Raw genomic sequence first — 27,453 nt, forward strand, 5'->3', positions numbered from 1 at the left:
TACCACAAGTATCACCCTGGTACCAGAAACCTCTCAGTCCAAGTGTTTTCTCTCTCACCACTGTTGCATGGGTGCTACATTAACACCCTGCAATGTCGTTCCTCAAATGCAGTCTACATTATTAAAATTAAAGTGAGAAGTGAGAAAAGGGAATCCGCCCACATTCTCTGAGGCTTTAAATACATAAGTGATGCGTGCAGTCTGAATTTTATTACGGCCTCAAGATATGAAACACTGCTCTGAATAAACAGGAAAGCAGATACACTCTGGTTTAAAATATGGGTATGTATAAAGGAGAAACGATGTGTTTATCGCTGCGTCTCTGCTTAAGATTGATTTTGTTTTTTAGTATGTCTAGTGTCGGTACTGCTCTTATCAGGAAGCACTGCATGACTTTTGGTGAGCATCTGCTCAGGGACATTGGTACTATGTGCTCTTATCGGCCTGGGCTTGGTCCCTATGCAGAATGCAAAAACATAGATTTCCAAAAAGATCTCTTGGAGGTTGAGACAGGAATCCGATCTCTTTGCATTTACAGCAATGCTACAGTCATTCCAACCGCCGCTTTCTCTCATCTTGCAACCTTGGAGTATTTGCAAATTCATGGATCTAATCTCAGAACGCTTCAGTCTGGTGCCTTTTCTGGTCTTTTTAATCTTAAGTATCTGCTTGTTTATTTCAGCGTCTCTGATTGCACCAATGTTGTCCTGGACCCCAATGTGTTTGCAGGATTGGATAACCTAGAGGAGCTACTCTTAAAACAATTTCAGTTGTCTAACATTCCCAATACCACATTTGAGCACCTGGTCAGTTTACGTAAGCTGTCTCTGCAAACCGTGTGTGTGCAAGAACTTGGTGATGTCTTGTACAAGATTCCAAATGAAATGACTCACTTGAAATACCTCCAGGTGTTGGACAGCGGCATCACTTCGATCAGAAACCGAGGCTGTTCGTCATGGCCTTCAGCTGTGCTTGCAGGAATACAGGTTATAGATCTTGGCCAGAACTCTATTGAAATAATTGAGGCTAGCTCTTTAAGATTTTTTCAGAATCTTTCAAGTTTCTTTATAGATTTTCACGGCAAATCCTTGCGAGAAATTTGGGAATCTGGACTTGGAAATCTGAGCAGCATTGTGGTGTCTGGAGACATAATACAAAGATCTTCTACGAACTGCAAAGACGTGTGCCAGCTGGTTTCTAACTTGAATCTCCACTCTGTGGAGCTATCCTATATAATCTTAGATTCACTAACAATGGAAGATTTAGAAGATTGTGGGACAGAACTTTCAGTGTTTGGAATATATCATTCAAAAGTCCAGCATCTAGAGCCAACATTCTGGAGAACCATAGCAGAAATACAGACAATCAATTTGTTCAGCATAGCATTGACCAACGCCTCATTCTGTGCTAATGCCAATGGAACTGTTTGGAATGTAACTACTATGAGTCTAGTAAAGAACCAGCTAACAAGAGTCAAAACACACCAGTTTGTTTGCGCCCCTCTACTCGAGCAACTTCTGCTTAGTGAAAATGCGATTACAACTCTAGAACCTGAAGCCTTCGCTGGTCTGAGTCATCTTAAGATTCTCAAACTTGACTCGAACAAGATCAACCTTCTTGCTGCTGATGACTTCAAGTTTCTTCGATCTCTAGAGGTCCTGCTTATTGATAAAAATGTGATTCAGGAAATTAAGCATGGGGCATTTAGAAACCAGCGAAATCTGCGTGAACTTGCATTTGGAAAGTTGGACTATGTCTATACATTAAATGTCAACTTCCTGTTTTACGGTTTTCCAAGGGACCTTCAGCGTCTCAGCATTGATGCAGATGTCGGAACTACTCTTTATTTTGGAGAAATCGGAAGACCCAATGGAAACGTCACATTTGAATTGAATGGAGTTGAGCTCAAAATTGCAGAACCTAATGCTCCATTTTTGCAATCTGTCCGAGAGCTTAAGCTGTCTGGACGTACGTTTTTTTGGAAGAACTACTTTTTTGTTCCTTATTTTTCACAATTAGAATCTTTAGAGTTTACAGCTGATCCTGAACAGATATTTCTCAATTACACAGGAATCAACAATTTGCATTATCTCAAGCGTCTCAAACTCATCAACCTTAATTTCTCAAACTACACCAATGCTGGCATGACGTTCTGGAACCTAAAACAGCTACAGATCCTTGTACTTTATAACTGCCATCTGAATTTCCTGACTAAGATAATGTTCAGAGATCTGCACTCGTTGGAACTATTGTATCTCGGCAGCATAAAGCCACTGATCTTACAGGATGGGATGTTTGATGCATTGCCTTATTTGAGAGCTGTGGTGCTCCACGAAGTGGACTTTCGATGTAACTGTGAGGCCAACTGGTTCCTCGAATGGGCACAGAACACACGAGTACAGGTGATCAATCTGCAGCGACAGCTATGTGTCTGGCATTACCAGAAGCTAAATTTATTGTCCACCATGGAAAAGTTGTGTCAGACAGATGTGCAGTACCTGTGCTATCTGGGCATGGTCAACATCATAAGTCTGCTGCTGCTAAGTGCCGTTAGTTATCGCTTTGCTTACTGGCCTTGTGTGGTCTTAATCTTCCGACTCAGAGGACATATAGAGAGGAAGTTTGGTAAAGGTTGGTGGAGAAGAACACAAAGACATAGAGGGGATGAAGTAGAAGCTGAAGAAGACATGAAATACGATGCATTTGTGTCATTTAGTAGTCGTGATGAAGCTTGGGTCTTGGAGGAGTTGGCTCCAAGGCTGGAGGAACAAGGCCACCCTAGGCTGCGACTCTGCTTGCACCACAGAGACTTCGAGGTGAGAATTATACGTATTAATTAATCATTAAGACAAGAATACATAAGTAGTAAAGAATATACAGTATATTTATAGAATGTGCCATAAACAATAAATTAGGAGCTGCTTTTTACACATTAGCTACGCTAAGATTCCATAATACAGTGGTGGCCAAAATGATCAAGGCAAAATGTGCCATGTATTGCAGCTCTCCATGTGCACAAAACAGGTGTTCTCACTAATTAGTTCGAGCCTATCTGACTGAAGAGTTGTGCTACTTTCTAAAGCCAGAGTGCTCTCCTCTGCACACACATGGCAAAGCCTACGGAATTGTGAATTGTACACTACTGTGGTACATTTTTGTATATGATATTCAGGAAGCTATTAAGCAGGCATGGATTGAATGATTGACACCAGAGTACTGCAGGCATCGTTTTGACACTATGCTCTGCCAGATTGTCTCTGATTGCACCAATGTTTGAACTTTTTGAAGAATATAGGGTTGTATAGTATATGTTGAATATGACTTTTATTACTTAAAACTAATTTTTCTTATTACAGTATCTTGTCATTCTTTTTTAAAAATGTCATTAAAACATTGATATTCACTTTTGTCTTTATAATTTTAGCCACCACTGTAGATCAAAACAGCCTTTTTTATAAGCAAAAAAATAAAGTCATGTCGCCTTGCACCTCCAGGGTTGAGGGTTCGATTCCTGCCTCTGTGTCCATAGAGTTTGCCTGTTCTCCCCGTACTTTGCGGGTTTCCTCTGGGTACTCCAAAGACATGCAGATTAGGTTAATTGGTGTTCCCAGATTGCTTGTTGTGTGTGAATGAAAGTGAGTGTGTGTACATGTGTGCCCTGCGAAGTTTCCTGGGATAGGCTACAGGCCCCCGTGACCCCATGTACAGGTTAAAACGATGTAGACAAAGAGTGAGAGTGAGTGAATGATACCTTTTAAACAGGCCATGACAACTTGCTCTAAGTAGCGTTTTTGACCTAAAACAATTCAATACAAAAGTTTTCTGTATGTTTCTTGTGCTGTGCATAAGTACAACAGTAGGTTAGTTTAAACATGCTTATTTTGTTTGGGTCTTTTTTAGGTGGGCAAGGGAATTGTCGATAACATCGCAGAGAGTATCTACAGCAGTCGGCGTACGGTGTGTGTGCTTAGTCGTCAGTACCTGAGAAGTAACTGGTGCAGCCTGGAGATGCGAGTTGCAACATACCGACTGCTGGAAGAACAGAAACATCGGCTCATCCTCATCTTCCTCGAGCACATCTCTCCATTCGAGCTCAGCACCTTTCACCGGTAAAACAAATGATGGAAAGTCCACAACTTGATTTGAGTTTAGAGCAATAGCATGTTGGTATATTTAATCTTATTAATATCTAATAGTATGTGGTTATTTTAAACTATATAAACAAACAAATTACCTCATGTGACAGCAAAAACACAAGTGGGGGAAGAAAATAGGTACAACATATAATTCAGTAACAAATAAAACCACCTAAAAACTAACAATAACCTTAAGTAAAAAAAAACTCTATAGGGGTTTATCAGTCTCTTATTGTGGGAGAAATGTTGGCCCATTTTTTTTAACAAACATTGCTTCAGTTAATTGATAACGATAATCTCAAAGATTCCACCATAGCATCTCAATGGGGTTGAGGTCTGTACTTTTGATTTGGCCGTTCAAACATTGTTTTTCCTTCAGCTATTCAGATGTCATTGTCCTGTTGTATGAACCAAGATTAAACTGTCTGAAGAATATTCTGATATAAACTGTTTCAAAAACAACAATTTTCCCAGATACTGCAAACTTGACCCCTTATCACCATTCTTGATAATTGGTATTGCTGTGCATGATTACCAAACTACTCCACCTTCATCTCATTCGTCAAAAGTATTTTGTCCAGAAAATTTGTGGTTTGTACAGTACAGGTCTTTTCCTGATTGTGCTGTCATGAGCAGTGGGATGTACAGGTGGTTATGGGCAAAAACCTATGGGTAGTTAGTAAAAAGTAAAACTCCAAAGTATATACTGATAAAATTACTCAAGTAAAGCAAAGATACATGAAAACTGTGCTTAAGTGCAGAAATGAAGTAAATGTTCTTACCTCTTCTTATAACCATACCAGATTGATGAGCTGCAAAGTTGCTCCTCTGAGGTCATGCATGCTGTCCTTCGTTATCAGCATGATGTAGACACATACACTACCGTTCAAAAGTTTTAGAACACTTTCTAACTCCATGATGGTTTCTGATTTTTATTTCTTTCTGCATTGTAAAGGAATGCTGAAGGCGTCCAAAAAATGCATTAATCTCCTTTGAACAGTTAATAGTGAGATGTGTCTGCTACTTCTGCTCTGTAAAGACTTCATAACGCCTCTAATCTGAGGTGATGTTAATTGGTCATTTTTCAGGCTGATAACTCTAAATGAACTTCTCGTCTGCAGCAGAGGTAGGTTTTGGTCTCGCCCTCCTGGGATGGTCTTCATGAGAGCCAGTTTCATTATGGTGCTTGACAGGTTTTGCAAATGCACTTGACAATACTGTTCTTGCAAGAACTATTACAGAAAGGCTGACCTCTGTGTCTTAAAATAACAACTGACTGTTGTTTTTCTTGTTGTTGCGTAATTACCTAATCCTATATGTGTTATTTTATAGTTTTGAAATCCCCAGTATTGTTGTAGAATGTAGAAAATAAATCACTAAACTAAAACAAAGAAATTTGCATTTGTTCTAAAACTTTTGAACGGTAGTGTACCTGAGTGCTCCAGATTTGCTTCAATAGCAAATTTAATAATAATAATTTAATAAACCTTTTCATGATTAAATGAACTTTTTCAGGATTAATCAATCTTTTATATTTCATTAGTAACACCTGGTAGGTTTGTCCAAAGTGTGCGGATGTAATCAGTATTGAAATAGCTTAAAAAAAATTTTTTTAATTATAATTTTAAAAAGGTCAGTGTTGCAGTAAGTCCAGAGGTCCATACCAGAAATAATCAGTGCAAGCCAAGGACCTGATGCCAGTCGCAAATGAATTAACAAATGCTCTCTCCTGCAGTGAAGTTCACTGAGTACACTCTTCTCTCTCTATTAGCAAAAAGGCCAAATTATAAGCACTTCGCTTAATAAGGCATTCATTCAAAGTTGAAAGATTCTGTCAACATGTAGATAAAAGGATAGATGAGAAGTAAGGATAAGACTTAACTACAGTAAGACCAAAACTAAGAAAGCCTTGTCTTTCTAGTAATATCCCAATTGCAACTACTGTGTGTATGAAAAATCTGGTTTTAATGTGTAAGGGTTTAATGAATCATTTTATTTTTTTATAAAAAGTGATTTAATTTATTCATTTTAAAATAAATTCATTTAAAGGTTTTTATATTTATTTAAAATGCAAGAAAATTGTTCTAATTTAGTATTACTACTATTTAATTTATCTGAGACTTTATTATTGAATATCAAATTGTTATTCAACTTGGATCTTTGAATAAATATCATTAATTGTAATGTGATTTTCTTTCATCATGTATTTTTCTAAATGTTTCTAAAGTTATTCATAACTTTTTAAAGCTTGCAAGTTATAAGCAAATTGTTAATTGTTAATGTTTTTTATATAATTAACAGCACTAAATTAAAAAGCTGTATAATATTTCAAAGGTTGGCGAAGCTTGTTAAATCACGCACGTACCTGGACTGGCCAACAGATGAGGGGGAAAGGATACAATTTTGGGAACGTCTAAGAAGAAACATTGCGGAAGGAGACATGGTGAGGCAGTCACACAGACGTTTATCTGGTGTTTTACATACATTCAGTAGAATGTCTGCTAGCATTTTAGCACTTCCCTTGCTGAAAGTCAATACAAAGTTTACAACACAGCGATAAAAATGGTAAGAATGTACAGTATATCAAAGTAAAATATTTTTCACAAATGACAATAAAAAGTCATTATATTGTTTAAGCCACTGCTTATTTCTTCATATTTTGCTTGCAAAGAACCAGAATTATTTGTAATTATAAAGTGGTCTTGAGGAATAGTTTTTCAGACTTCCGGAAGGCAAGTTTCTGGTTCTCATTTTTTAGTTCAGTCCCAGTTTTAGAGAAAAGTATGAATCATCCAAACCATCTAACTTAAGGCATGAACCAGTGAGAAACAGGTGCAGATGATGACAGATGATCAGGCTGGTAATTAGTATACTGGTGATGCTGAACGCTGAGTGGTTGGAACAGATGAGAGGGGAAATGAGGTTGTCACGTGAACAACTAATTTTTAAATTGACCAGTTAGATATATAATCAGGAATAATGTAACCTACTCATATTTCGGTCAACAGTAGTTAGAGGCAACAACAACAACAACAACAATAATAATAATAATAATAATTAGTAGAGGGGAAAATAACTGTAGATTATATATTTTTTTGAAATGCTTAATAAATCTTTCTTTTTCTTTTCCAGGATGCTTTATAAAAACAACATAAAGGACTATGTGAAGACAATGTTCACATTTGTGACTGTGATTTGTAGAGAAAAATGTTTAATTTACATTAATATCTTTTAAAAAAAATTCATGAACTTAATTTTTTTTCTAATCCTTTGAAAATGTTGAGTTAAAGTGTGTAGTTAAGCTCACGTTCATAGATAACCCAATAAATCCTCACACTTATAAAACAATAAGACCAGCTACATCAAAACATATGTCAAGCAGCAAAAATATTAATTCAATGCAAATCAATTGCATTGTTTATGATTTAACTCAACAGTCACATTTTGCTTTTAAATTAATAGGTTATTTATTTATTTATTTTTTAACATTAACCAGAACTAGAGTTTTTTAACAACAGATACTCCGGGCGCTGCTCATGAAGTAACAATGCTTTGTAACTATGATCTGTCTTAGAGAATCCACTTAGAATAGTCATTTAATTTGAGAATGTCTAAAAGTGCTGAGTGAGGAATATTTGTATTAATGATTATGTTGAATAAGGGATGGACTAAACCTTGTATTTTAATAGAAACCTCTTTTTTTCTTTTTATTCATACACTTATCTTCTACAAAATAATAAATATTATGATGTTGAACCCTGGTACATTTCCTGAAGGTTTTTTTTTATGTAACTAAAATGTTTTCAGTTCTCCTTTTTGTGGCTGTGTAACTGTAGAAATACATCACAATAAACCTCACTCTGGCCTCTGAGTAAGGTACCACTGAGAAGTACTGTAGCTTTCTTTTATTTCCTCTTTTTAGAAGAGAAGAAATTATTTTTCTTCTGCCATAATTCTTTAAAAATGATGCGAGAGACTGATACAGTCCAATACAGAAAAGGTTAACTTTAAGTTAATATGCTGAAGGTGGTTCAGTGTTGGTGTAACTGTTTTTACAGCTTTCTAAATGTTAAATTAAGTTTCAAAAGAAACAAGTAAATTTTGAAGTCTACTGTTCTTTTTTTTTTTTTTGTTCTTACCAGAGATTATTTGTTTTTATATACTGTAAGTAAGTAAGACGTGCCAAAGTGCTATTTACTGTATGCCTTGATCAGTGAAAACATGGAACTAAAAAACTGTACTTTATTGTTAAGTCTACGTGAATTTCATAGACCTTTCATTGTAAATCATGAACATTTATTGACTAGGGTTTGACTTAACCCTAATAGTTGGAAATTCTAAATTTTAAGACTTTTTTCAAGACTAAGATTTTTTTTTCTTTAAAATCTTTCGTTGTTGACATTTTTATGTTGCAAAACAAGGTCAGTGAAGTTACCATATATGATTACTAGGCCACCTAGGGTAATAATTTTTGCAAAAAGTATATAAAAGATTGATTAACTAACTAACTACTGTAACTAACTAAATACAGATAAAGTAACAGTCACATTTATTCCTACGCACTTATTCTCTTTACTGCCTATCCTGTACAGGATCGTGGGGGGCTTGGAGCCTATCCCAGGGTATTCAGGGCACAAGGTTGTGGTACACCCTGGATGGGGTACCAATTTTTCACACAATAAGGTGGTAATAATCTGCATGTCTTTGAATTGTGGGAAGAAACTAAAGTACCCAAGGGAAACCCACTACACATGGGGACATGCAAACTGCGATCGAAGGCAGGAATTGAACTCTCCACCCTGGTGGTGCAATGCAACCGTGCCAATAGGTCATATTTGTTTAAACATAAAAATGTGCAAAAATACAAAAAAAAATATTTTCTACAAGTACATGTTACCAAATAAGATTTTTTTTGCCTCCGACTCATGTACTGTACTATCTTTTAAAAGGCAAGAGGTTGTTCTCAAATTAACATTCTAACAGCACTATGACTATAGTACATTTTATATTAAAAATGACATATTCTGCCAAATTCTAAGAGATCAGTTGTCAAGTTCCAATTCTAAAGGATTACAGTGACACACAAAATATTAAAAACAGTCCCCTTGCACAGAAATACAACATTCCCCTCATTCCTGCCACTTCATGGATTAGGTCTTGAAAGTCTTTTTTTCGAAGTGTGTCAAGCACCTTCTGCAACATGCTTTGGATTTCGGAAACGGTGTCAAAACACTGAATACACTATATGACCAACACACTAAATATGCAACATGACCAAAGGTTAGTGGACACCTGACTATCACACACCATCTGTAAGCTTTCCTCAAATTGTTGCCACAAAGTTAGAACCATAAAGTTGTCTAGAATGTTTTGTATGCTGTGGCAGTTAGATTTCTTTGCTCTTAGCATGACAATCCCCTGTACACAAAGCAAGCTTCATAAAGACATTATTTGCCAAGGTTTTTGGAAAGAAGAGCTCAAGCAACCTACAGTGTGCTTCAGTCAGCACAAATCCCCATAGCCATGCCTCACAAAAACATAAGTTTATGGTTAAAAGAAGGAAAGTCACACAACTAATGCCTGTATTGTAGCTGTCCTTAATATATGCTACACCAAGACACATAGAGGTCTCCAAAGTGATTATACATAAAGTGTGATGGCTAGAGCAACTCAGATCTTGTGTGATATTCCTGCCTCAAAGGATAGGTCTTCTGACTCCATCACTGTTTGGTCCTCGTAAAAGTTAGATCCTTATGCTTGATCATTTCTCCTGCTTCCAGCCCATCAGCTTTAATAACTGGCTGTTCATTGTGCTGCCCAATATATCCCACCTCTTAAAAGGTGCCAAGAAGATCATCAATGTTTTTCACTTTCCCTGTCAGGGGTTTTAATGTTAGTGCTGACCCATGTATATTCACCAGAGGGCAATGTAGAGCGTTCTTACTTAAAAACCCTATGATGTGTTTGGAAGAGTTTGGAAGTAAGGGAGTGGTGTTACTCTTGTCTCAACAATCCTGTATGCTCTATGTTAATACAAATTAAAGCCCACATTTTACTCATTAGAGTCACCATTTAATTCTAAAGTCCAAAATACCATTATTTAGTATTTATTTGCAGTAAGTTTTAAAACTATATTTAACGCCCTACACGCTAATGCACCCCCCTGCAGAATGCCAGTGACTCATTAATCCCTGACCAGTTCATGAGCTCCTTAGACAAAAACAATAATGGAGAGACGAGTTTCCTGGAGTTCTGGCTGCATATTGGCCAACGGCAAACACTCATGGGGGCTTTAAATTATTCTATTGTTCTGTTTTTCAAAAAAAGTCCCTTTAAGTAAACAAAAAAAAAAAAAAAAAATTTATTCAAAGTCCTTTTTAAATAGTTTTATAACCATGTATATGTGTGTGTGCTTAGAGCTATTGTTTCACTGAGGGTGAACTGGTTCTGTAAGTTATTCACTCACTAATTAATACATTTCCCAGTAAAGTTGGTATGTTGAGTATTTTAAAAATGTGAGTTCCTTCTCTATCTCACTCACACTGTCTCATATTTCGCTGTTTGTCTCTGTGTATGGGCCATTTTGACTGTTGCAAACTTTTAAAAGAAGCCTGTACATCTGTAAATGGCGATAACGGCCAAGGTGGCTCTGAGAATGCTGCATTCGTACCTGTGAACACTCAGCAAGTAGAACAGGGTAACTTGTCCCCAACGTGTTGAAACTGTACCCACAATCATTCACAAACACTACTTGCATATTACAGCAACTAAGTGAGGCAGGCCCTTGATTAGGAGTTACAGAAGCATTAGAGATTTAGCCTTTAAAGCAAGTTAAAAGACGTTAGAAGCTAGTTAGTTAAAAGTTAGTTAGAAGTTAGTTTGAATCTAGTCAGCCTTGCAGCTCGGCTTAGGCATAAATAAAACAACAAAATGACTTAAACAATTAATAAGTAGTCAACATCTTGTTTAAAATGACAGTGTTATCTGATGTATTTCCTGGCTAAAAGTGCGTCTGTGACTTTTTTTCAATTTGAGTTTTGTCATGTAACTGTTCTCTCCTCAGTATGGCCAAACGTTCTGACCAATTTTTCACCCATGGTTCAACAGATTGTTAGTATAATTAATGATTTTAGAATAATTGGGACTCGTAGTGATACATATACAGTAGTTTAAAGTCCCATTATGGTTTATTATCACCACTCATGAAATGCTTCTCCAATCAGATGGAATTAACTGGCGTTACCATCCTGCGATTTCATCTGTGGGGCGCGAAAAATTGGATGCTCCATGACGGCAATGCATCCTGTTACCGAACTCTCCTCACATAAGTTTCTTCCCTCCTGAGTTTCTCGCCAAAAACAACATGATCTCACTTCCACACCCACGCTACTCGCCAGATTTGGCTCTTGCGGACTTCACCCTCTTCCTGAAGATGAAGATCCAGCTCAAATCGAGTTTTGACACCGTTGCAGTGATCCAGAGAAAATCGCAGAAGGTGCTTGACACTCTTTGAATAAAAAAAAGGTTTCCAAAACATAATCCAGTAGTGTCAGGAACTAGGGTAGTATTTCATTTCTGTGTAAGGGGACTATTTGGAGAGTGTGAGTGTGACATAGATAAATAAAGTACAGGCTGACTGATAGGACAGGGACGCTTTTGAAACAGGTACTGTAGTACACTGTAAGTGGGGATGGGAGGGGATTGAGCTAGGCAGCCACCAACCTCCACCCCTCTCCACTGGAATGCTAATTCAGTCGCAATAAAGCAGTGAACATGACAACATCGCTTGTTTGCCTATGACAGCTTTGTTCGAAGTGATGAGTCTATCACAGCAACGCAGTGAGAATTCAATGTTGGTCGATGGGTCATGGCCCCCGAGGTCTTCTAACTTGTCATCATGTGATTTCCTTCTATGGGATACCAGAAGGTCTTTGTGAATGAATTGAAGGCTGCCATCTGCCAAGAAGTGCTGTTGGGACAATGCCGGAACAATTTCAAGTCAATAATTGAAAGCTGCATTCAAGAGGATGGTTGTCATCTAAATGACATTATTTTTTTTATAATTGAATAAGTAACTCAAATGACATGTCTTGACCTCTGTTTAGTTAAAAAAAAAGGTAATTAAAGGTAATTAAAAGTCTGACTTGAACGCCCCCTCGTATGTGCTTGTGTGTACGTACGTATGAAATTCAGTTTCACAGAATTATTTTTTATGAAGTGTGTCACAGTCCTTCTCTAAATAAAAAAAGAAGGGAAAAGAAAAAGGAAGCTGCTGCCAGACCGAAGCTTACAATGTTGAGAAACTTCTGGATGAAACACTTAAGGTGTGGTGCCAGTGTGAGAATGGTCTCACCTTAGTTACTAATGAAACTTTTGGTAGAAACCTGACTTAACAAGTTTCCACTTGCCACAAACACACACACACACACTAGACATGGAATGTGCAGCTTAAAGTGATTAGTTTGGCATCTTACTTGAGGGAGAAAAAGGATGTAAAGTTTATTTCTCACTTCATCACAGTTGTACAAGTTGTAATGTAAGACTTTAAAAGTTGTTTGGGGCAATCTAACACTTCAGAAGCACACATGAGTATAAACTCCCATTCCTTTCCTTCCCTCCACCCCTGCTCTGAATGTGCACACGCCCAGTTATTTAATGAAAAAAAAAAAAAACACTTGGAAAGACTTCGGGATTCGTGAAAGAGACACTTTAGGGCGTTGTACACTCACACTCAATCACACACACACTCCTAGGCAGAGAAAGACAGCGCTACGAAACTTCAGTTTGCAGTAAGTATTTCGTTTTTTTTCTTTACAGATTTCTGTGTTACTACTTTAATCGGTTTTTTTTTCGGTTTAGTGGAAATTTTTGTCAGGCTCCTGCTGAACACGCATGCGCGCAGCTTCTACAGCAAGAAAATGCTAGTGTTGCAAACACGCTACCGTTTATGATAAGCGCTCGCGAATTAAACATTAATATCAGGGACATGTCATGTCCGAGGTCGTGTCTTTAGGTGTCCGGTGCCCCAGTTCAGAAACCAGAACCGTGTGTTCAGAGTGGAGGAGAAACAGAAAACCACAGCTCTTTACTAATTCAGTGCCTTTTCTCCAAACCATGTGGGTGTGACAGCAAACTTGCTCTGTGAAGATGTGTGTTTTATTTTTTATTTTTTATTTTATTAAATTAAAATAGAAGTAAAGGAAATGTCAGGAAAATATAAATGTTAAAGGATGGGTTAACTCAAATGTAAGTGGATCATGCATAATTCTCCGGTCCACCCAAAGCAAGTTCTTCGTCCTCAGGAGAGAGGTGTGTTGAAGGGACCTCGGTAACAGAGACTCTCAGCCCTGTTCAGGCATCTGCTCTTCATTCCTGTATTCAGCCTTTCCCACCCTGTGAAGTTAAACCACAGGACTTCTCTACGGATCAGAGTAAAAAAAAAACTGAATTCGTGAATTCAAAGATGTTTGTTTTGTTGGATCATTGTAAAAAATAAAATAAAGTGACCAACCCATAACTGCAACTTTTATAACTGTTCACATGGACTGATTCATGCAAAGTGTATGTTACAGGAGGAAAGCCAGGCAGCCATGACTCACAGTTGCATAAAAAAGGCTATCATCCCAAAGTTTTTTTTTGTTAAAAACATTTAGTTAAAAAAAAAAAAAAATGGCAAACAAACAAAAAAAGAAAGAAAAAGCCTACACTTTTAGACCTTTTTTTTGGGAACCATAAAGATCCTAATTTAAGGGTGTGTGCTTTTCTGTGCTGCTAAAAGATACTTAGGTAGGTTAGTTTTTAGACTTGTTTTCAGTCTGATCTGTGGAGGACAGTTTATGACATGTGGCAAAGTTATAAAAGATTTAAAGAAGATTTGCCACACACTCAATGGTAAAAGAAATGACAAGTAAGGAAGATTAATCCGCAGGCTAAGGAACGGTTTTAGAGGATTATAGAGACAAAGGAGATGCAAAGTAATCTTTTAAACAAATCTAACTTTGATTTTTCATCATTACTGTTATACATTGGGTTAACGGTTGTATTGAATGTGGTCATGAACCATTAGAAAATGTAATTCACTAAATTAGTTATTTTCCACTTCTCTCAGGCTGAAGTGGAGGGTTTTACGTTTAGCAAATTAAATGTCTTTGATCTTTTCATTTTTTAAATATTTTTTCATTATCTAAGAGTTATAAATTATATAAATTATACACAGCGGTAAAGGATGACTTTTAGTAAATCAACAAAAAAATAACTTTATAATAACTTTTATAATAAATAAATATGGTAGTATTCTATGATAGTCATGTTAATGTAAATCATATTCCATGGCCAGATCTCATCCAGTTCCAGACATTGGGTTGAAATAGATCCCAAGGTGGATTAAAGCAGTTCTGGCACCTCATAGTGGCCAAACACCTTACTAAAATATTTTATGAGGGGAGTTCAAGTCAAACTGGGACTTGTGGTAAAATTTCACCATTTGAATGGTGTAAATGTTTTAAAGAAGGCCACACGACGATCTCGGGCCTAGTTTCTCAGAGCCATTGCAGTCGTTCCAGTAATCGTTTAACAAGTAGAACAACTAATCCTTGAAAACCGACAGATAACTTGTTGCTAACTTGCGGAAGAGACACATCTGTCTATGAGAACTGTACACACAATCATCAACAAATATCACTTGCACATTACAGAAACTTGGCATTAAAGCAGTTACTACGAGGCCAGGGTTTTAGGCATGTTGAAGGAAGATTTTGGAGAAAAAACTCTTAAGGTTTTGGTGTACTGAGAAAGCTTTCTACCTTGATGGTACCCAAGCACTAGTGAAATGCTGGGATAAGTGCATTAGTGCATCAGAGGATTATATACTGTAATGGAAATAAAGTGAGTCTATAACCGTGTTCTCTTATTCCACGCACTCAGATGTCCTGGTTTGTGTTGAACTCCCCATGTATTTTTGTTTTCCTCTCTTGTATTTGTCACATAGATGGACATAATGCATATTATAATATAATGAGATGTGATTTCTACATAGATTTTAGACATTCTAGAGTGTTAGCTTACACCTTAAAATTGAGTCATCCAATATGTATGGTACATATCCTTTAAAATATTTAGATCAAATATGTGCAATAGTGAGATATTAGCACCTTACATTCCACTTCTAAATAAATAGCATCAAGTGCCTCTAACTAAAATATCCATGGTTATAAAAATATAAACAGAAAAAATATAGGGTGTAAATGTTCCCTGTCCTATAAATCAATTGGTCTGATTTGCACGGGCAGTTAGTTTACCCTGGGAAAGTATTCAGCATGACGGAGCGAGCTTTCTGAAAGACAGGAAGGTTCTTTCGCAAACCTGTTTCAATCATCTTAAGCCCAGCCCAGCCAAGCCTGGAGGTGTTTACACAGGCTAAACCAAGCTGCGCTGCAGATCAGCCAAACCCATGTGGCACAGATCTGGAGGAACAGGTCGTGCTGACTCAACAATAGCATTTGTTCAAAAACGTGCAACATCTGTTTATTGATATAGTTAGTGCATAAAGCAACAATGAATGTAGTGAGAGAAGAAGCTAACAAAACATACTATAAGGTGTTAAAATCAGTTACCTTACAAGGTTTAATGTAATAATGGGATCTTTATCCAAGGCACAATAAAAACCAGCAAACAAAAAAGTCTAGCAAAAATTTCCATGTTGCTTTACCTATAGAAAGACTTGCGGAAAGAATATTCCATTTGATTAAGTCAGCAGTGTGCAAACATTAATGCTCATCGAAATCTATTATTCTAAGGCCGTATAGCGATGTTGCCTTCTTTATTCATGTGTAAAATTTCTCCATGGATATCATTTTACTTGTTTTAAGTAGAAGTCACTAAACCGTGCATACAGTATGTCTTCCATTTTTGCCATCTCATTGCTTAAAGATGCATGTCTGGTATTTTTAGGCATATTTGCAACACTATAAAACATTAGGCAAAATAAAAATGAGCTTGCCTTCGGGCCTGTTTTTTTTTTTTTTTTTTTAAAGAAGTTGATGACATTTTACATAATTATAGTATGTCAAAAAAATGAAATGATCAAGCAAGCAATTATACCAGAATTAGAACAGACATGTCCGCTACATTATTACAACTGGCACAGTGCAGAGAGGTTCAGAGAAAGCAGAGCAGGGCATTTTCACAAATGTTATGTTGCATTGAAAGGAACTGAAATGGTGGCTGAGACTGGTGGTTATTGGGACACCTCCAGGAGAAGAAAAGAAAAGCAAGTTAACACAGACAGAAGGAGGAAAAACAGACAAACCACTAGGTGGCAGGCAAGACACTTTAAACCAGGGCCCAAGCCATTTTTTTTCCTAATAGATTTTTTAAAATCTATTATCTTAAAACATGGATTTTGTCTCTCATACTACTTTTCTTTAACCCTTCTCTCCTGTTCTTTAAATTAAACAGTATATGATCTCATAAGGCAGGTATATGGACAGTTAGGAATTAGGTGACAGAAACAAAAATGATTCAATAAACAAAAATTTTCTATCCATATTTTTTATGGCGCATTGTTAACCTCAGTTCCAAATAACCTGTGGCTAAGGGTCTAGGTTTTTGTTTTGAAGATCCGAGTTCGAGCATCACCATCGGTGGGTTGCCACACCCATACTACCCAGCCTCTGGATGCAGTACTGGTACCAAGTCTGGATAAAATGGGAGGGTTGAGTCAGGAAGGGGAACCGGGGTTAAAACATGTGCCAAGTTGTGTGCGAATCTGATGGTCCACTGTGGCGACCCCTTGACGGGAGCAGCTGAAAGAAAGTTTTCTATGCAAAATCCACATTTTTAGTCATATTTTAACATTGAGCTGGGTCTTCAGTTTGCATTTATATGTGAAATGTATATATCCCTGCTGTTGGTTCTTTTTTGACTGGACAGGATTTAGACAAATAGACACCAACCAATGTGACCTCATATAGGAAGATACCCTCCCTTGGCTTGTTGCTCAGCTTTGCTGTTCTCTAGTGGGAAGAGGCTCAGGAGTTGCTCTTAGCAAACTAAAGGAATAGTAAAATATGGGACTTACCCAAAAGATCAGTTTTATGTTTTAACAAGAAACATTAAAACAAGTCAGTAAAACCTACATGGTTATTGGTAGCCTGTATTCTCAGGTACTGTTATCACGTTTTGGTTTAAATTCCTTAGTCTCAAATAATTTCCTATGAGATTCCCTACAGTTTCTGAATAAAGTTTCATAGTTATTAGTAACCGATACGCTTTAAGGTAAGATGACCAAATAATAATACAGTGGGACTTCAGGGCCTTACACATATTAAGACAAGAGAGTGATTAAGTTCAGCTGCAAGTTGGGTAGCACTCACCATGTTCTTTCTGTCTTTCTATCTGCCTGTTCTTTCTATCCGCCTAAATTTTGCCTGATTTTAAAATATCAATGCTTTCATTACATGATAACTAGCATGTGTTTCCCCAAAATTGCTGATCACATATGAAAGCGATTAATCATCCTGATGAAGCAAACTGTCCGGCCCCCTCCCTGCTTTTGTATCCTCAGTAATTATTTATAACTATACCATTTGTAAGTGTCACTTGCTTGCATGACACCCATTCACATGGAACAGCTAAGAACCATGACACCACCTCAGATCCACAGTAAACACATTGTGTAGGGTTTTTTTCTGCACATCTTTAAATAATGCGCTCCAGGCTAGCAGATAAGATCAATGCCTGAGACAAATCCAGTGTCTCTGGTTGCCTCCTTCTTTATTTTATTCCCCCCCCTCTGTTGAAGTGTTCCCTGACTTTAATTAGGTTAATACAGGTGCAGCAGTAATTGGCAGTCACCGCTGTGTCGTGTTAATGTTAATCGCTCACTGTTCGTCTCATGTGGGACGTCTGTTAGGTGGAATTTTACCTTAAAGTTACTGTAAGATTACTCCCTGCCCCGTGTCACACATGTGTTATTCAGGGAGGCATGTGTGTGTGATCATGTACATGTACATGTTCTTTGTAAGTACTGATGGATTGAGTTCCCTTTGAAGAAGCAAGGCCAGTCCTTTTGTTTTTGCTAAGGACATATGGGTTTGAAGTCTAAGTCAAGCAACTTAGAATTGCAAACGCCAGGTAATCAAAACTATTGGAATGGTTGACTTGTTGCCCCGGTGTGAGTAAACCATCATAAAGACCAGGACGCTGCATATGGGGAGAAAAGCAAGCCATGTTAAAGCTGAGTAAAGAGGGGGAAAAAAAATCAGAACCATTGCATAAGCATTGGGCAGAGCCAATATAACAATTCGGAATGTTCTGGAAAACACTAGTGTACTAACAGATATCAAAAAGGCCAGCCAAGGAAAATGACGGCAGTTAATAATAATAATAAAAAAGTAAAAGCTGTGAGGGGAGAGAAAAAAAGTCAGTGATGTCACCACCAACCACTACAGGACAGTGAAGATATAACAATCCACTGATTTGAAGAAGATCAAAAGCAGAAACATAAAGGCAGTACCCACATACGGGGTTGGTTCTAAAAGCATGGCACACCCCATAGAGCCCCATGTTAAAGTGTAAAATTTCACGTTTGCATCTTGGTACCAAATCCGTTTGTACAAGCTAGACTTCCTGTTCTTTGGCTAACCAGCTAACTGGAATTGTCATAGTTTAACTTGCATGTAGAAATGTAGGTGCTGACACAGGACGACGTATTAGGTTATAGATAACGGAGCTTAGTCAAATGGATTAGCATATAAATTCAATCAAATGGATTAACATATAGAACGTTATCCACAATAGCATTTTAGCTAAGCTATTATAAGCTGAAGATAAGCTTGCTAGCTTGTGAGTGGTAACTAAGTTAGATGAGTGGGTTTCAAATAACAGCTCTCTTTGTTTAGCCTATTTATGGATTATTAACCAGGGTTTAGGTGGAGTCAACTTTTGCCAAGATGGTGAGGACAGAGTTGCGGTTGAGGTTCAAAACCGCTCTTCAGAAAACCTTTGGGTTATGTCCCAGATGGTTAGTCTAGATCTTTTTATTTACAGTCTGTGAATACCACAAGATGCAAACCCTCTCATTACTTCTAAGAATTAGAAACCCAGATTGGAATTTGCGAAGATCAAAGAACGAAAGTTCTGGAACTAAGATGAACCTCTACCAAAGTGTGGAGAAGGAAAGACTCTGCTCACGATCCAAAACAAGGTCATTGCTCAAGCATGGTGGAAGTGGAGTGTCATGGCTTGGGAGTTGCATTGATGCTTCTGGAATGATCTCAGTAATTTTTCCTGATGATAGTAGCAGTAGAACAAATTTAGAAGTCTACAGAAACATTGTCTAATTTAATTTAATTTACAGATTTAAGTGAATCTAACTGAGAGGAACTTTATCATGCTGCATAACAATGACAATAAATCCTGCCTGGAAAAGCGTCAGAAGAAGAATGCAACAATTTGGTGATGTCAGTAGGTTATTGGGTTTCTGCAGTTATTGCAGTCAAATATTGAGTGTTATTTACTTCAATTTATGTTAACATCTGTTTTTATAATTTGCTTACCTAAACATCAGGTGGTTCAACATGGAGGTTGCCATGATTTTAATACTTTAAACAAGTTAATATTAGGAAATTAAAACCTGAAAACTTTTATATTCTATTATATTCCGTATTATGTGTGTGAACATAATCTACCATTGACTTTAAATGAACGAGCTAAACGAAATGCAAAGGAAACTTCAAATATAAATAATAGATTATTTGCTATTCCCTAATATTTAATGAATTGGAAATGGATACGAAACAAGTTTCCTTCTTGTTGTTTACCTGTGTGTATGTGTGTCAGAGCTCGGAGGTGAGCGTAGTTTGCTCTTCCGAGTAGGAGTGGCAAAGTGTGTGTGTGTGTGTGTGTGTGTTTTGCCAAAGGTAGAGACAGTAATGGACAGGCAACAGGCAATCCCTTAAGTAATATGAGCTCATACCATGCCGGTGGCCCAAAAGTATAGAGTGTCTGTCCAAGATCACAGGCTCTATTGTGTCTCAGTATGGACTCACTGAGCGTTTCTTCAACCACCATCAGGCTTCTTAACTATTCTAGCATCAATGAACTCCTCTGGTCTCTCAGTTTTCACAAACTAGCCTCCCGTCCTGCAGCCACTAAGCTCTAAAGCTAGTTACGTATGTCACTGTGGTTCTGTAAATCCCCAGCGATGGTGAGAATCACCTGAATATCTTGTTTTTTTTGCATCTGCATTCGCAGACCTTCAGCAAAGCCATAAAATAATCTGTGGAGTAGTATTTACACTTAGTACTGTACCACGCCTAGCCCTACCTTTAGCCTTCTCCCTGGGTCAGGGCTACTGCTGAATGACTTTCCCCATTACGTAATTCAACTGGCACCCAGTCTAATCACTGCGTATGATGAGAATCGCTAGAATAACATACTGTATAGTGTCATGAGGAACCGTCCTAACTTAGGACTCAGTGGAAAGTGTTTGGCTCGGACCACAACACTCACCCAAATGAGAGGGGCAATGTTAACTCTGTAGGACCTGGAGAAAGTGTAAGTTGACCCCCAGGTGTCAGCCAAGGAGACTTTCTAGAGTGTAATCCCTTCAAGGAAGATAAACTTCAATAGCAGATCTGCTAGCGGAGAAAGTTACCAACGTGTGAAAGGCTAAAAGGAAAAGTATGAGTGAGAGAAGCTTCCAATAGAAACATGTTCACTTTATAATCCAGGAAATCACAAACTTAATCTTGACATGGCACAGACATCAAAGAGATGCCACCAAGGGAGCAAAAGTTTGGGATGTTACAAGCCATATTGGGGCGATAATGGGCCATGGAAACGTCTTCATTGGCTAGTTGCTGAAGTTTGTGCAACAGTGGGCAAAAGCAGTGTTTGGGATAGAAAGGCATACAGTAGATGAGCAGTCATGGGCCCCTGCCTTTTGTCCCAGCAGACAGCCTGCTGTGGAAAACTGCAATCATTAAACCAGCGTCATATCCAGGATGGTGATTCACCCTGTTTAACCAAAAACATGGATGAGCCTGCCTGAGAAGCTTCCGTGCAAGCCAAAGAGTGCAACCATTGTGATTATCCTTCCTGCTTAAACAATGGAAAGGTTTTAGCTGGCTCTCACTTACATATGTTAGCTACTATCACAGATATTGCTAAAAGTATTTTTTTATAGGCGACAGTGCTAACAACTAAACCACTGTGTAGCCTACTTAGGAACAGTTAGCTACTCATTTGAATTGGTTTCTATTTCTTCCCCTCTTTCTTATTACACCTCACATCACTCTCTCCACTCTCACACCCAGCATTCAGCTCTCTGATAAATAGCAAAATGAAATCTAATGAGCCTTTTTTAACTGCGACAGGTTTAAAAAATTGCCGCCAAGACACATTTTGGCTTTAAACTGTTAGTTTTATGGATCTGAAAGTTTTTGTAAAGTGAAATGTGTTAAGTTTAGTGTAGATGTGTTTTAATATCCAGTCAGATATGCATTTTCTTGATGCAGACATTTAGATCCTATACAGGATATTTGCTACAAACTAACAACTAAAAACTATCTGATTCAACTGAAACCAAAAAAAATCAAAGCTCTACCAAACCTAATTTTATTTTATTTTTTTAACTTGTTCTGTTTTTTGTTCCAGTGTTTGCTACTTATTACTCAATGTTCTAGGTTTGATTATAAATAGTTTTTCTGTATTTATTTTTTGCTATTTTTTTCTCTGCATTGCACTAGAAATGGAGTCCGCTATCAAGACCGTCATTTCGCAGTTCGTCAGCTCGGCCCGTGGGAAGGAGAGTCTCAACAAGGACAATTTCCAAAAGCTGGTCCAGCGTCAACTTGGGAACATCATGGCTGTAAGATGGTCTCTTGTGTTCACATTACAAATTGGAAATCATAGTATTGTGTTCCGATGTTAAATTGTGCAGCTCATGCACCAAATGCATACAGTGGTGTTGTGGTAGTGCTCAGTCTTAGGTGATAACCCAGAGCCTTAACCGTCTGAGCCCCCATGGCACATGTAGTCGTAAGTTCATAAATAAACTATTCCGCATCATGTCTTACAACAGTAAAAATATTAAATACAACATTAATTGTAAGGCTGTTATTATTAACATTTTTAACTACATGGAACAGAATTTGCAAGCTAAAGATGTATGCATGTAAAGTTTTTTTTTTTGTTTACACATTACTATCAGTATTAGCCAATCACTATCTATATTGATTCATGACACACTCTTTTTAAATATTACCTTAACGGTCCTTTAGGTGATCCCTCTGAAGCTTCTCAGTGTCCTTTCAGACATTCAGACTGATTCTCCTGAAGTCCTTAGCTATTCTAACTTATATTTAAATGTGAGAAATTGTATTTACATCTTACTAATTAACTTCCTAACTTCTTTGACATAGGACACAGATAGCACATCGTCAGTAAAGGAGATGATGCAAGGCCTGGACGAGAACCAGGATGGGAAGGTCGGCTTCCAGGAGTACATGACTCTGATCGGTTACTTGGCCAACTCACTGAGCGAAAGTAAAGGCAAAGGTCAGGCCACCAACTGAGACCGTGACACTCAACAGCTGATCGACTACGCCGTTGTGTACTCCAATATACTTATATACCTGGCCAAGCAAGCTCACTGTGATGTGCCTAAATATTTTTATGCTTTTTTAAACGCATACCAGTACTAAAATGTCTACAAGAATTAGTAATGCATCATCCTGTTGGGGTTAAACTTTATTCAGTGTTAAATATCCACCCACTATATGCCAAAATGATGTACATTGCTCTCAAAACATCACTTACATTCCTTTAAGAAATGCATTATAGCTGGACTGACCGTAAATATTGACATTGACCGTAAATATTGTTTTGTACTTTGAAGATATTGCATGGAAATAAAAAGGTCAAAAATCTGAATGTTTCATTCTGCTTAATCAGCTGTCTAAAATATTATGCTTTTCCAGAGTAAATTATACAAGTATTATTACATGAAATATCTTTAATATTTTATTGCACCCAGGGGTAAAAGTAGTTTTAAATTCTTACCAGTATTATGTAGCCAAAAGGTGCGGAAAATAACCCATGGAAAGTGTGGACACTTATGTAAATCTCATGAAAGCATGAGCCAACTAATTATTCCAAAACATAAAAAAAAATGGGCTGAAACTAATTTCATTGATCTCTTCTGCAAATTCATCAACCTGTATATTAGATCCTATACCGGCACATTTTCTCAAACAGATAGTGCCAAAAATAACAAAATAGATCCTATTTGACTGATCGTTATTAGTATGTAGATTTAAATGGTGCATGTTCTCTAGTGGAGTTTGGTGTTCCACAGGGTTCAGTTTTAGGCCCACTGCTTTTTTTCCCTTTACTGTACATGCTTCCTCTGGGCAACATAATCCATAAGCATGGTATAAGTTTTCATTGTTATGCTTATACAGGTATATGTCTCAGCAAAACCAGATGAGAAAAACCAGCCTGCTAAAGTTGAGCAATGCGTAAAGGATATAAAAGACTGGATACTGGATGCAGCTAGAAGCAAGATTTTAGATCACATTGCAACTTTAGATGGCCTTTCTGTTCTATCTAGTGCAACAGCAAGAGACCTCGGTGTGATTATAGATTCTAGTCTTTCATTTAAAGCTCATGTAGCTAATATTACCAGGATAGCATTTTTTCACCTCAGAAATATTGCCAAGTTAAGGAATATATTGTCGCTAAATGATGCAGAAAAACAAGTTCATGCTTTTATCACCTCTAGGTTGGATTATTGTAATGCCTTACTGTCTGGTTGTTCAACTAGGTGCATAAACAAGCTTCAGCTAGTCCAGAATGCAGCAGCGAGAGTCCTCACTAGAACCAAAAGATACAAGCACATTACACATCGTATCTTCACTTCATTGGCTCCCTGTGAAATTTTGCATTAATTTTAAAATACTACTCTTGACATATAAAGCATTAAATGGTCTAGCGCCGCAGTATCTGAGCAAACTGCTATTGTCTTAAAGTACGATCCGCCCGCCCACTTTGATCAAAGGATGCAGGCTGCTTGTCAGTACCGTGTGTTATATAAACTACAGTTGCGGACAGAGCTTTTTCTTACAAAGCCCCAAAGTCATGCAATAGCCTTCCAAATAGTGTTCAGGACTCAGACACAGTCTCAGTGTTTAAGTCCAGGCTAAAAACCTACTGTATTTATTTAATCAAGCATTTTTATAAATAGATTTGTCTTGGGTAAAGGAGCAGATCTGGGGGACTCATGGACGTAAAGTATTACGGTGAACTGGTATGCTGTCTTCCCCACTCTCATTGATCACTCAGGTTTGCTGACGGTGAGGTGATTGTTTGCTTTACATCTCAGGAAGCCCTCATGTCTGTGTTTCCTTCTGGCTCTCCCCTTTTAGTTATGCTGTTATAGTTAGTCCTGCCGGAGTCTCTGCTTGCACTCTACACTAAATATACATTCACATTATACAGTATGTGACTGCGACTATACCTAACTGTTATCTCTTCTGTTCTGCTCTCCCCTCTCCTGTTCGCTCTCTTCCCTCTCTCTCTTTTTCTCTTTCTGTTGAGCTACACATGTCGTTCCTAAGCTGCCAGTGATCCAGACCTGTCTGACCCATCCTGGTGCCCGCTTCTGGTTGGAGATCTCGTCACATGGATGGTGTGTCTCTTTGGGATGCGTCCGGTGTCTGGGGGCAGTTTCACTCTACCATGTGTTCTGGCATACACAGTTCTGCACAGTACTGGACTACATTCACCCTTGACTGTACACTATAAAGTATACTTAAATTATAAAACGTATACATTGTAAAATATCGAGAACTTGCAACAATATTGTCCTTTAAAAGCTTCACATTTTACATGACACACTGTATAGAGTTCCAAAGGCATATCTAAAATAGTTAACTGCAGATGCTGGTCACAAAACATTTGACCTTACAATTATGAAGTTAATAGTCACAACAAGCAACTTCTACAACAGGTGGTGGAAAGAAAAATTTTTAGTCCCAGTGTTGCTACAGTATATTTGTTCATTAACACATTGAGACTGTACTTTGGCACATTACCAGACACATGCACACACACACATATGCACACACACAATGACACTTATTGTATTTCAACAGGCTATCCATCCATATCTGTTCTTACAACCCGATACCTTCAGCCATCACAAAAAAAAAAAAGAAGAAAAAAAAAGCACTAATTAAATGCCTTATCCATGCAGTTTGTGTTTCTTGTGGTTGTGGTTTTATATCTTGATGGGATTCAAATGTCCCTGCAAATAATAGGACTATTTAAGAATTGTGATCTTTTTTGGAGATTTGACTGATTTCTATATGAGGAAAGGGTAGGTGGTGCATTTTATGAATATGACCCCAGTTAAGCGAATAACAATCTATTCTGAGAGAGAGAGAGTTATTAAATTAAAATTACCTGCCATTAAAATCTAGGTTCAATTAATAATATTAAATAGTAAATCATTTGTAATAATAGTAATAATGATGTTTTTTTACTTGGTCAGATGCCATGTGAATAAAAGTCATTAACCAAACGGACGAATTCCATATAAATTATTAAACACAAATGTAAACTTTGTCTTTACTGTTTTTGTGGGTTGAAAAATAATGTCTGTGATTAAACCATCAATTACAGCACTTAATCATTTAGATCAGCATGCTGCACTATCACCATCCTAAAAATTTAATGTGACAAGTGCTGGAATGTATAACTACACCTTAGCGTCCCTGATGTAAGTGACGTGCTCCCTTTCTATATAAGGAACGATCTATTTACAGCAGTAGTAGTGATGGAAAATCAAGACGAGCTTGAGTTCTGGGCCTCATGTTTTAATGATGTGCTTTTGGTCTTTAGAGGCCGGGAACATGCGATAGATGAATGAGTGTAAACAGAGAGGGAGGAGAGAACAGTGACAGGTGGGCAGAGGTATTGGAAGGATGGAGAGAAGGTGAAGGAGGAGGAGGAGGGGAAGAAGTGGATGAGAGGAGGGCTAGAGGAGTATATAAGACACGGTCCGCCTCTGCTTCTCTTGCACAGCCGGGAGCTTCTGTTTTTCTTTCAACAAAAGTAAAGGCAGCACTCTTCTGACACTCAGGTAAATGGATGGATGGATGGATGGACAGATGTATGCATGACATAAGCTGAACAAATTGGCACAGTCAATACACATACTGTATATGTATATATAACTACATGTGATTGAAGTTCTATATTTAAGTGAATCTGGTTAAAGACAGAATATTTAATGATTAGCTGTTAATGCATTATATGGAACTACATGTTTTGATTACAGTGATTGCCCGTTCTGCTTTGTGATGAACTGAAATAATGTTATATTTAATATGATGATTTGATACATCAATTAATTAATTATTAAGTTAATAAATTGTATAATACAACTGCAGTGATGATTTGACTTTAATGTACAGAACTTTGTCCTGGATGTAATAGTGACAGACAGAACCAGTCTTGACTCCTGGCTTTGTGTGCGTGTGTGTGTGTTAGAGACAGGCAAAGAGAGAGAAAAAGAAAGCGAGAGAGAGAGAGAGAGAGAAAGAGCTTTCTTATCTGACCCCAGTGCAGTGAAGCTTAAACTGAGTTCATCTTACAGGCAGCCAGGTAGTTTCCTCTACTGCTTTCTAGGTTCAGAGTGTGTTTTCTCAGTTTAGGATTTCACTCTTATCAGCAGACTCATATTTCTCTTATCTAGTTAAAGTCCTCTTCCAGCACCATCAGGCATACTGCTGCAAAATTAAAGACATTTTGACCTGTTTCAATAATTAGTAGAGCCAAAAAAAAAAAAAAGAGAAGAAAAAAAAGGGTTTTCTTTCTTGGACAGAATGTCTACCCTGAACTCAGAGAACGCCACCACGCTGGAGAGCGCCATGCAGTTGATGATCCAGACCTTTCACAAGTACTCTGGTAACGAGGGGGACAAATACACACTCAGCAAAAGTGAGCTCAAAGATTTGCTTACGCAGGAGCTAGGAAACTATCTGGGGGTAAGAAGATAGAATATTCTCTATATCTCTGTTTATTGCGTAGGTGACACATACCTTGTTGTCATACCTCATCTTTCACATGAACAGAACGCACAGGACAAGGATGCTGTGGAGAAGGTGATGGGTGACCTGGACTCAAATAACGATGGCGAGGTGGACTTTACAGAGTTCGTCATCCTTGTCGGTGCACTCACCGTGGCCTGCAACGACTTCTTCCAGGAGTACAATACAGAGAAAGGTGCTAAGAAAGAGTAGATGCTGTG

At 37.7% G+C, this 27,453-nt stretch overlaps 3 protein-coding genes across 3 annotated transcripts; all 3 read left to right on the forward strand.

Annotated features, from left to right (window-relative positions):
• Nucleotides 1–105: 105 nt before the first annotated feature.
• On the forward strand, nucleotides 106–7,125 carry LOC128519912 (toll-like receptor 13). The gene is made up of 3 exons (XM_053493871.1): nucleotides 106–2,816; nucleotides 3,901–4,109; nucleotides 6,471–7,125. Exons 1-3 carry the CDS (start codon nucleotides 279–281, stop codon nucleotides 6,694–6,696), a joined length of 2,973 nt encoding a protein of 990 aa, XP_053349846.1. The 5' UTR covers nucleotides 106–278; the 3' UTR covers nucleotides 6,697–7,125.
• Nucleotides 7,126–12,781: 5,656 nt separating this feature from the next.
• Nucleotides 12,782–23,068, forward strand: si:ch211-105c13.3 (uncharacterized protein LOC325758 homolog). The gene is made up of 3 exons (XM_053493594.1): nucleotides 12,782–12,925; nucleotides 21,887–22,008; nucleotides 22,562–23,068. Exons 2-3 carry the CDS (start codon nucleotides 21,889–21,891, stop codon nucleotides 22,712–22,714), a joined length of 273 nt encoding a protein of 90 aa, XP_053349569.1. The 5' UTR covers nucleotides 12,782–12,925; nucleotides 21,887–21,888; the 3' UTR covers nucleotides 22,715–23,068.
• Nucleotides 23,069–24,798: 1,730 nt separating this feature from the next.
• Nucleotides 24,799–27,453, forward strand: s100t (S100 calcium binding protein T). Its single transcript, XM_053494668.1, has 3 exons — nucleotides 24,799–24,828; nucleotides 27,028–27,190; nucleotides 27,278–27,453. Exons 2-3 carry the CDS (start codon nucleotides 27,029–27,031, stop codon nucleotides 27,443–27,445), a joined length of 330 nt encoding a protein of 109 aa, XP_053350643.1. The 5' UTR covers nucleotides 24,799–24,828; nucleotide 27,028; the 3' UTR covers nucleotides 27,446–27,453.

This window comes from Clarias gariepinus, chromosome 4, assembly GCF_024256425.1.
Source record: "Clarias gariepinus isolate MV-2021 ecotype Netherlands chromosome 4, CGAR_prim_01v2, whole genome shotgun sequence".
NCBI classification, from domain to species: Eukaryota; Metazoa; Chordata; class Actinopteri; order Siluriformes; family Clariidae; genus Clarias; species Clarias gariepinus.

Coding starts and splice junctions, on each gene's coding strand:
- LOC128519912 (XM_053493871.1), top strand. CDS start 279: ATGGGTATGTATAAAGGAGAAACGATGTGTTTATCGCTGCGTCTCTGC. Junction 2,817..3,900: donor TGCACCACAGAGACTTCGAG/GTGAGAATTATA, acceptor GGTCTTTTTTAG/GTGGGCAAGGGAATTGTCGA. Junction 4,110..6,470: donor GAGCTCAGCACCTTTCACCG/GTAAAACAAATG, acceptor AATATTTCAAAG/GTTGGCGAAGCTTGTTAAAT.
- si:ch211-105c13.3 (XM_053493594.1), top strand. CDS start 21,889: ATGGAGTCCGCTATCAAGACCGTCATTTCGCAGTTCGTCAGCTCGGCC. Junction 22,009..22,561: donor AACTTGGGAACATCATGGCT/GTAAGATGGTCT, acceptor TCTTTGACATAG/GACACAGATAGCACATCGTC.
- s100t (XM_053494668.1), top strand. CDS start 27,029: ATGTCTACCCTGAACTCAGAGAACGCCACCACGCTGGAGAGCGCCATG. Junction 27,191..27,277: donor AGCTAGGAAACTATCTGGGG/GTAAGAAGATAG, acceptor TCACATGAACAG/AACGCACAGGACAAGGATGC.